The sequence below is a fragment of the Mus musculus genome, chromosome 5, assembly GCF_000001635.26.
Source record: "Mus musculus strain C57BL/6J chromosome 5, GRCm38.p6 C57BL/6J".
NCBI classification, from domain to species: Eukaryota; Metazoa; Chordata; class Mammalia; order Rodentia; family Muridae; genus Mus; species Mus musculus.
Genome location: NC_000071.6, coordinates 123,812,421 through 123,822,235, shown reverse-complemented (window position 1 = coordinate 123,822,235; position 9,815 = coordinate 123,812,421). Strand labels below are relative to the sequence as shown.

The window sequence follows — 9,815 nt, the reverse complement described above, 5'->3', positions numbered from 1 at the left end:
GTGGTGCCCACGGAGACAGAAGAGAACACCAGCATTGTAAGAACTGAATTTTTACCATCATGAGCTCCCATATGGGTGCTGGGAACTGAGCTAAGGTCTTCTGGAAGCCTTTGGTGTTTTTGTTTTTTTTTTAAAATTATTTCTTTATTTTATGTTTATGAGTACACTGCCACTGTCTTCTGACACACCTGAAGAGGGCAACAGATCCCATTACAGATGGTTGTGAGCCACCATGTGGTTCCTGGGAATTGAACTCAGGACCAGTTCAGCGCTCTTAACCACTGAGCCATCTCTCCAGCCCTGCCTTCTGTGTTCTTAACTGCTGGAGATTCCTCTCTGGCCCCTGAAAGTGAACTATTTTTACATTTTGTTTCCTTCATGTATAGTGCAAAAACCCCCTGAGACTACAAATTACACGAGGGGGCAGGCCGTGGTGGTGCCTGCTTTTAATCCCAGCACCTGGAGGAAGAGACAGGGAGATGTTTGAGTGTAAGGCCAGCCAGCTCTACAGAGAAAGTTCCAGGACAGCCAGGGCTACACAAAGAATTCTATCTCAAAACAACCAACCAAAAAACCCTTGCACCCCTAACATCACCCAAAACTTCAAAACAAAACCCCTACAAATGACACAAGAAACCAACATCAAAGCTATGTGCACATAGTTTATTGATTCATCATATGAGACATTCAAGTTAGTTAGGTCAATATTGAATGTCTTATTTATTCCTTACAGGATAATGAAATAGAGATTGCACAATTTATAAGCTGCAATAAATAAGATTAATTAGCGGCAGACTCCAGACTTCCTCTTGTTTTGAAAACTTGTTTGTTTTACTATGATCCACCAAGAAATGTCTAAATGGGAGAAAAACAGAAGCATAACTCATGAGCGTCAGCTCCATTGTCACCATCGTTACAGTTATAGTGTGTGTGTGTGTGTGTGTGTGTGTGTGAGAGAGAGAGAGAGTGAGAGAGAGAGAGAGAGAGAGAGAGAGCGAGCGCACGGGAGCCGGAGGACAGCCTTGTGGTCAGCTCTCCCCTTCCACCCATGGCTCTTGGGAATCAAACTCACATACGCAGGCCTGGCAGCAGCTGCTCCTCCCTGCTAAGCCCTCTTCCCAGCCCCGCTTCAGTTGTAAAAGAGGAGATTGTTAGATAAGCTACAGAGCACAGGGCTCAGTCACAGGGTTAGAACACACATACACAAGCACCCAGAATGTGACAGGTACAACTAGAGAGAAACAAACTTTACTACTGGTTACAAAGTTGTCTCAAGACTATTTTGTAAAGTCAATAGTGTGTTGTCATGGTGTCAGCATGGGCATCATCAATCTCCACCTGGTGGCACTACTCAACAGTGTCCGAAAGTCCCTTTGCTGGCACCTTAGGAGATGGTGCCATCTAGAGCTGGGCTGGGTTAGAGGACTCTCGGCTTGCTAAAGGCTGTGCCTAGACAGGAGTTTCCCACCCCTGACCAGCAGCTTGGTGACATCAGTCACATTGCCTTGTCACAGGCTGAGGAGCCAGTGGCCCTGGCCTGCAGTCTTGGAAACAAGCCTTTGCTCCTTAGGATTTGTCACTACAGTGTCTGACCAACACAGTCACAGAACACAGCCAACTGCCATGAACACAGCTCATTCTTTATGGTCGGTAACTAAATACAGGTGCACTGTAGCATGCCAAGAGGCCCTGGGGTTCCAGTCACAGCTGGGCCATTAGGCAGCAAATGACTCAGGCAGGTCACTTAGCCTGTGGGCTTTAGTGACATCATGGCGGCTCTAATATCCCAGTACAGCTGATTCACTTCTCATGCTTATGGGGGTGCTGGTGTCAGCGAACCAAAGGGAACACAGAAAACTATGTGCACATAGTAGTTGATAACGACGTTGGCCGTGGTGGTGCTCGCCTTTAATCCCAGTACTCAGGAGGCGGAGGCATGAGGATCTCAGTGAGTTCTAGGCCTGCTTGGACCACATAGTGAGCTCATGACAGCCAGAGCGACATGTAAGACCAGGTCTTACATGTAAAAAGAAAACAAACCAGGGCTGGAGAGATGGCTCAGCCGTTAAGAGCACTGACTGCTCTTCTGGAGGTCCTGAGTTCAATTCCCAGCAACCAAATGGTAGCTCACAACCATCTGTAAAGGGATCCGATGCCCTCTTCTGGTGTGTCTGTAAACATCTACAGTGTATGTATGTATGTATATATATAAAAAATAAACAAATGTATCTAAATGGTCTCAGGTGGGACGTGAGGCAGTTATCAGCTGGCTTACCTGCAGGATCTCACAGGGAGCTGCATCTGCTGGCACAGGCTTCCCACAATGCTTTGAATACTCATTTATCAACGCTGATGCTTCATCTACACTGTGGAACCACAAAGAACAAGGCAGGCGTGAGGAGACTGGCCAGAGCTTCCTGTGGGGATGACTGTTGACAATGTAGACCGATGTCCAGGTACACAAGCAGAATTCTTCTCCACGTAGATATGGTCTAGTGTACGAATCAACTGTAGCTCAAACTGTCACTCCCTCACAGAGGACAACGTACTCATGGGTTTGAGGATGAACTAACAGCTAGAATCGTGGTGTGTGAAGGGGACAGGGCACCCCAGAGTGACCACCCGGACGACAGAGCCGTGGCCACTGCCTCTGACTACACGTTCCCTTCCCGTGTCGGCTGGTACTCTCCTCCTTTTTCCTTCCCATATGCAGTCGTGGCTCCAGCCCAGGCAGCTCACTGTTCCTTCCCTTGTGGGTGTGGAGAGTGAGCTAGCCAAGCTTAGCAAGAGCCACGTGTTATGTAACTCCAGCAAGCAGTGCTCCAAGCACGCGTCTAAGGAATCAAGTTGTAATTTAGGGTTCAGAGCGGGACTAGGAAGACACCTATTTTGAGGATCCAGGCAACTCCTTTAATTACTGGATGACGGATTCGTGTTCCAAGGTTCCAAGCTGCAGGAGCCTGAACTCCAGGGAATGTGTAGGAACGCTACGGCTCAATAGGCGGCTACGGCCAAACAGCTTTATAGCGGCCATCTTTCTGCAGAATCAAGATCCGTTTTAAGAAGTTCTACAGTAAACTGATCATTAACTTACCTGAAGTCATTTGCCAAATAGTTTACCAATTCAGTGACGTTGCCGGTGTTTATCACGTGGCATTTCAACAACTGAAAATACTTTGTCTTTGCCAAAATCCCAAATTCCTTCTTATTTACAACATGATTCAGAACCAGACTTCCAATCTATGGGATGACAGTTATCATCATATTAAAATATGTTTAATTGTAAGCCCTTTGCCGAAACAGGTTTCCGGCAGTCAGAAACTGAATAACTAGAGCGCTGGGACTAAGCCTCTGGGAGAAAGGGCGTAGCCTAGCAGCACACAAACAGAAACCGACGGTTGTGCACCCAGGTTCTATTTTTAATGGGGAAGAAGATTTAATTGCCGATATTTATGGGCACAATTCTCCAGTGGGCACAACAGTAAACAAGCCAGCCAGGGCACCTGTCGTTTCTATCTTCACGTGATGCTGGGGACCGGATCCAGGTTCTTGAGTACGTTAGGGGAGCGCTTTACCCCTAAGTCACATCCCCAGCCAGTGCCTGACGCTTTTGATTAAGAGTGAAAGACTATTTGGGGGATAAGAATCACCTTCTATGATCAGACAGAGCAAAAATGAAGGGGAATTGTCCTTACCTGATGTGAAAACCCTGCTAGCTGGCCAGTGTTCATATGTTCTTCTATCTGCTGTAAAATGATCCGAGCATCACAGGAATTCAGAAAATTCTAAAAAAAAAATTAAAACGTACTTTAAAAAGCGTTATAGTAATGCTGTGCTGTTAAGTCTGGGAGGCTTTTAAATTCTTTAAGATTTTTAAATTTGGGAGCTGGGCACTTGGTAGAGTGTCCGCCCAGCACGCACCGAGCCCCATGTTCTGGCTTCAGACTTAAGAAACTGAGCACAGTGAAGGGTACCTGTAGTCACAGCACTCACCAGGGGGAAGGCTGTCCTTGGCTACACAGTGAATTTGAGGCCAGCCTGGCTCACCAGACCTTGGTCTCAAGAAAGAAGGGTGGTTGTGGGGCGGGAGAGATGAAGGAGAGTGGGGGTCACTGGGCTTGTGCAACTCCCTTCGGGGTCATTTCCATACACACTAAAAGTTCATCAGTTCACCTAAAAATTTCAAAACTAAGATGGTTTCATTTCTAATATACGTCTATTGAAAAAAATTGCCCAGACAAGGAGAAAAAAATGTGCTTTTATACAACTTATGCAAAAGATGAAGCTGTTTATCAGGCTTTATCTGTGGTGGCAACATGTATTTACGTCCTGAAGCTGAAAAGTAGCGAGATGCGGTTGAGTAATCAAAACAGTTAAAGACCAGCGCAGACAGCCTTGACAGCAAACGGGATGGGGAGCCAGGTGGCCAATGAGAGCGTGCGTGCTTGGTTAGTCAGACCACTGCTGTCCCATTCACCTGGGGAGGCGAATAACTGGAGACATTTCAGAAGCCTTTGTCCTAAGAATTATTTTAAAAGTTCTGCCTCAAGCAGGGCAGTGGTGGCACACACCTTTACTCCTAGTGCTCAGGAGGCTGAGGCAGGTGGATCTCTCTGAGTTCTAGGCCAGCCTGGTCTACCGTTACCACGTGGGTGCTGGGAATTGAACCCTCTTAACCACTGGGCCATCTCTCCAGCCCCAGCCTGCTCTACAGAGTGACAGGACAGTCTGGGCTACAGAGAGAAACCCTGTCTCAAATAAAATAAAATAAAATAAAATAAAATAAAGAAAAAAAAACCAAACCAAACCAACTAAACCAAACTAAAACCAAACCAAACCAAACCACAAATCCCTCCTTAGAGGCCTCCTTACCTTGCTCAATCTGATGACCAACCTCCCACCAAGGAGACCTTCCTCTCCGGTTTTAGCTAGAGGCCTTCGACAGCCTCTGTGTTACCACCCTTCTGGACCTATCCAGTCTACAATGGGTTACAAGGCCACTCTGCACTTTACATCCTGAGCACATCCCCCCTCCCCTCTTTTCTTTTGGTGAGAAGAAGAAAGGTCTTGGGAGGCAACCAAGACGGGCGGGCGGGAACTCAGTGATCTGCCAGCCTCTGCATCTTGAGTACAGGGATTAAAGATGATAAAGCTGTGGCCACAGCTGGCTTGAAGACAGCCGCTAAAACAATTTTTCTCAGTTCACTGTGCTCTGCCAAGAAAACCAGTTTCTCCCAGATAACAGAATAATGGCCGAACTCTTTTTAAGATATCCTTCTCAGATGTACTTCAATTGATCTTGTTGCTTCCCGTTAGCCCGCCTCACCCACACTAAGTGTCAGTGCTGTATGGGTTTGGTGAGAGAAAATGCCGTCTTCTGAGGGACGTGCAGTGTGCCCTGGCAACCTGAGAGGAAGAACGAACGAATGCAGACCATACCTTGATCTGCTGGTGTCTTTTTTCAGAGTGGGGCATGAGCGTCAGGCAGGTCAGAGCAAAAGCGGGAAGGTCTAACTGGACGTACTGCTTGGCGACTCCCATCATGTCCAGGTCATCTGAAACTGGACATCTTTGAGAGGGGGCAGGAATTAGTTAATGGCCTGGCAGGTTTATTAGACCACATTAGCCTTTTTCCATTTCCACAGATGTTTCCTGGCCACTGCCAACTACTTTAAATGCCTACGTGCTGGTTCGCAGCACATTCTTACTAATAAGGAAAGAGCCTTTGAGAGCATTCCACATAGAAAAAAAAGAATCTTCTTCTAGGACACAGACTGCTGTCTGCATGCCGACGATGCCCAGACACCTGCAGATGCATAGGATACATTCTTAGACGCTCAAGCGGGGCATGGTGGCACACTCCTTTAATCCCACACTCGGAGGCAAAGACAGGAGGATCTGAGTTTGAGGACAGCTTGGTCTGTAAAGTGAGTTCTAGGGCAGCCAGAACTATACAGAGAAACCCTGTCTCGGGTGGTACTGGAGCAAAAATAAACAAACTTTGTAGATGCCAGGGTCCACGTGACAATGCTACAGGACTTAGCAAGAGGCACTCTAAACTCATAAGTGTGAGGAAACTTCTGAGAGAACTTTCCAGAACATGTGGAAAGTAGGCATTGCAAAAATAATAGGTGCATTTAGTGAAAGTAAATGTCAGCTTAACTTCCTTAAGAAAAGGCCAGTTGCCCCCTTTCTTATTTGGATGATTCAATTCCACTGGACACCGTAACTGCGGATTCTGCCCAAACCTATTTCCTTATGCATACACATTTGTAATAAGGCTTAACCTATAAATGAGGCACAGTAAAATATCAGTGATCGTAAACTAGAAGACTTACTTGGGACCCAAGGGCTGTGAGAGCCACCAGGTGATTCATGGACAGGCAGCACACACAGTGTGCTTTGATGGGCAAAGGTGGGAGGGCATGCCATTAACTCATGCTACTCAAGAATGGTATATAGGGCTGGAGAGATGGCTCAGCGGTTAGGAGCACTGACTGTTCTTCCAATGATGCTGAGTTCAAATCCCAGCAACCACATGGTGGCTCACAACCATCTGAAATGGGATCCAATGCCCTCTTCTGGTGTGTCTGAAGACGGTGACAGTGTACCCACATACATAAAATAAATACAATATTAAAAAAAAAAAGAATGGTATATAATCTGAGACTTTAGAACTATTTCTGGGGCTGGGAATGGAGCTCGGGCGGTCCAGTGCTGGCCTAGAATGCACAAAGCACTACTTTGAAGCGGACATGACGGCACAAGCCTGTAATACCAGCACCCGAGAGCTGGAGGCAGAATTAAAGGTAAGGAATTAAAAGAATTAAAGCCTCGAACCCCCCCCCCCCACACACACACACACAAAAAGAATTAAAGCACATAGGTTCTGAGGCCTGCTCGTGCTATGTGAGACCTTTTATTAAAACAAAATAAAACAGAGTTTCTGAAGCGATGTGTGGTGGTGCACACCTGTAATCCCAGCTCTCCAGAGGTGGAGGCAGGAGGATCAAAAGTCTCAGCACACGGCAAGTTCTAGGCCAGCCAGGGCTATATAAAACCCTATGTAGAAACAAAACAGGAGAACGTGAAAGATGGCGGTGGACAGGACATGACTGGAGCCTAGGAGGTAACCATGGATACGCGACCACTGTGCTCAGAGAAGCCCACTGGAAAGGAACTTGAGGAGAGCACACATCTACTTACTCAAGGATGGCGACGAGACTGTCACAGCAGTCTGCTAACTGACTGGGTCTTAAAGGACAGGAAGCTGAAGAGAAAAGGTGATAAACATGTGAGCACTCCAACATCAAAATGCCATGGTCAGCCAGGCATGGCCGCCCAGCCTGTAATCCTGTCCCTTGGGAGGCTGACGCTGTTTAAAGCTAGCCTGGGCTATAGTACAAAACCCCGTCTTAATGCTAAACAACCCCAAATTGCTACTGTCGGGTTGAGAGGCTGGAGGCTCACTTACCCGAGAGCAGAGGGATCTGGATCACGCGCTGCCACGCTTTGCTGAAGTAGGGCACCTGCGGGGACACGGGCACTGAAGAACCCACGTCTAGGACACTAGACACTCATTTCACAGTCACAGAACGGGAAGCCCGGATTGAGCATGGTTCCTACCCGCTGCTGTGTGACAACTATGTATACAGTGCACAGCGTTAGGTGTTACGAGTAATCTAGAGTTGACTTAAAATACGCTGGCCAGCTGGCTCACTGGGTGACAGTACTGGTGGCCAAGCGCTGAGCTAAGTTTGGCCTGAGGGGCCTGTATGGTAGAAGCTGAGAACTGACTCCTGTAAGTTCCCTTCTGACTGCTACTCACAAAATATGGCACATGTGCATGCACATACACACATACACACACACTAATTATGTAAAAATGCAATAAAAATGGAAGTAGGTATGTTGCATTCAAACAGCACACCTTTTCATATATGGGACTAGAGCAAAAATCACGGCGCACAGGGCAGTGATGGCGCATGCCTTTAATCCCAGCACTTGGGAGGCAGACACAGGCAGATTTCTGAGTTCCAGGCCAGCCTGGTCTACAGAGAGAGTTCCAGGACAGCCAGGGCTACACAGAGAAACTCTGTCTCGAAAAACAAAAAACATACAAAACAAAACAAAACAAAAAAAGCTGAGGCATGCTGAGGGGTGCTGGGATCCTAGGGTAGCCCTCACGGAAATCAAGGGTCTGTTATTATTACAGGTGATAGAAGAAATGAAGAACAAAAAAGACACAACGTAGCGTTGAGGTTACAGGAGAGGAGCCAGACATGGAGCTCATCATGTGAGCCATCAGATGTGAAATGTCTAAGACAGAGAAAGCCAAGAAAAATGAGGAGTCACTGGGGTCAAGGAGGAGGGGAAGATGGCTGCCAGATATGGGGGACCTTTTCCTTCTTCTGGCAGTTCTGGGGACTGGCCTCATGTATGCTACCTCAAGACCCAGATCCAGCTCCGAGGTTTCCTTCTGAAGAGAGGACAACAGTGTCATACTAGCTAATCGTGATGGCTGTTCAAGTCCATAAATGTAGTAAAGCCACATAATGATAAACCCTTGAAAAGGATGCTACCTTAGTAAACAATGCTAGACCTACGTGTCCTGGACCAGACAGTCACCCAGCTGGGCCTGTCACATGGAAACAGCACCTTTAAAGCTAGAGCTATAACTCCATGGTCATGAGCTTAAGCAGGGGACAGAGCTCAGTGCCCGCCCCACGTCAGGCAGCTCAAACGGCCTTTATCTAGTCCTAGGGGATCTCACACCCTTTTCTGCCCTGCTCGGGCATGGCACTCATTGTGCACACACCCAGACACACATACACATAACTGAAGAAAAATAGCACTTTAAACACTGTTTTAAGAACATAAAATGCACTTATGAGTACATACACCCAATGTTTGTGTAATAGGAAAGCGAGTCTCGAAGGAGAAGTGAAGGAGAATTTTTTGTTTTACTTAAAATATTCTCATGCTGTTTTAGTAAACTGAGAATAAATTACCTACTTCTTTTTGAAAAGGTGTGTACATGTGCAAGGGAGTGTATATACACTAGTCACAGGACAACCTGGGGGTGTTGTTTCTCTCCTTCTACCAAGTGGACCCAGGATTTGAACTCAAGTTGTGAGGCTTGGTGGCAAGCGCCTCTCCCACTGAGCCATCTCACTGGCTCCCTAAATGATCGAGTTCTGTACGATGATTATGAGGTGCACAACTCATGAGACTAAACACGATAAAACAGAGAAAGACCCCAACTTTCAAGATCAGTAAGGTCTATGAGGGTGCGGTCCTACCAACACTTAAGTAGAATCAATGGCACTGTGACAAATGCTAGAGCAGTGCCAGGTGACTCATGCAGCCTGGGGAACTCAGAAAGCAGAGCCCTAACCAGGCAAAGCAGCAGCTGAGGCCACCGGAACGCCATCCTACACCGTCCGTGTCACTAAGGAAGAAGCTGATGGCTTGACACAGGGCACCCTTAGACGACCTAGCTCAGAGATTAAACTCGATGACGTGTACCTTAAAGAGAAAGGACATACCTGCCATAACGAATGGATGCTAGAAATGCAGGATAACACTTTCCTCAGGTAAGGAATCTGTAAAAGGGAAATTCCAAAATGAAAGACTCCCAAAGTACTAAATTTCAATGTGCCAACACAAAGTATTAGCCTGTTTTAAAACCCATTTTTGAGGCGGGGCCTCAGCCACAGCCCAGGCTGGCCTTAAATTCTTGGGCGATCACAGCAGAGCTGGGATTGCAGGTGTACAGCACTTTAACTTCTTTTTCTTTTTGAGTCAGGGTCTCA

At 46.9% G+C, this 9,815-nt stretch overlaps 1 protein-coding gene across 4 annotated transcripts in view; it reads right to left on the bottom strand.

The window, feature by feature from the left end:
- Positions 1 to 642: 642 nt before the first annotated feature.
- The window catches only part of Kntc1 (kinetochore associated 1), a 71,902-nt gene continuing 62,729 nt past the window's right edge, over positions 643 to 9,815 (bottom strand). For all 4 annotated transcript variants that reach the window (XM_030254330.1, NM_001042421.1, XM_006530251.4 and 1 more), the window contains 8 exons: positions 9,549 to 9,605; positions 7,475 to 7,529; positions 7,207 to 7,270; positions 5,440 to 5,569; positions 3,696 to 3,785; positions 3,095 to 3,240; positions 2,276 to 2,366; positions 643 to 855 (listed from right to left, as the gene is read on the bottom strand). In XM_030254330.1, the coding sequence (XP_030110190.1) occupies positions 835 to 855; positions 2,276 to 2,366; positions 3,095 to 3,240; positions 3,696 to 3,785; positions 5,440 to 5,569; positions 7,207 to 7,270; positions 7,475 to 7,529; positions 9,549 to 9,605 (654 nt within the window). In that variant the 3' untranslated portion in view covers positions 643 to 834. The remainder of the gene's footprint in view (positions 856 to 2,275; positions 2,367 to 3,094; positions 3,241 to 3,695; positions 3,786 to 5,439; positions 5,570 to 7,206; positions 7,271 to 7,474; positions 7,530 to 9,548; positions 9,606 to 9,815) is intronic.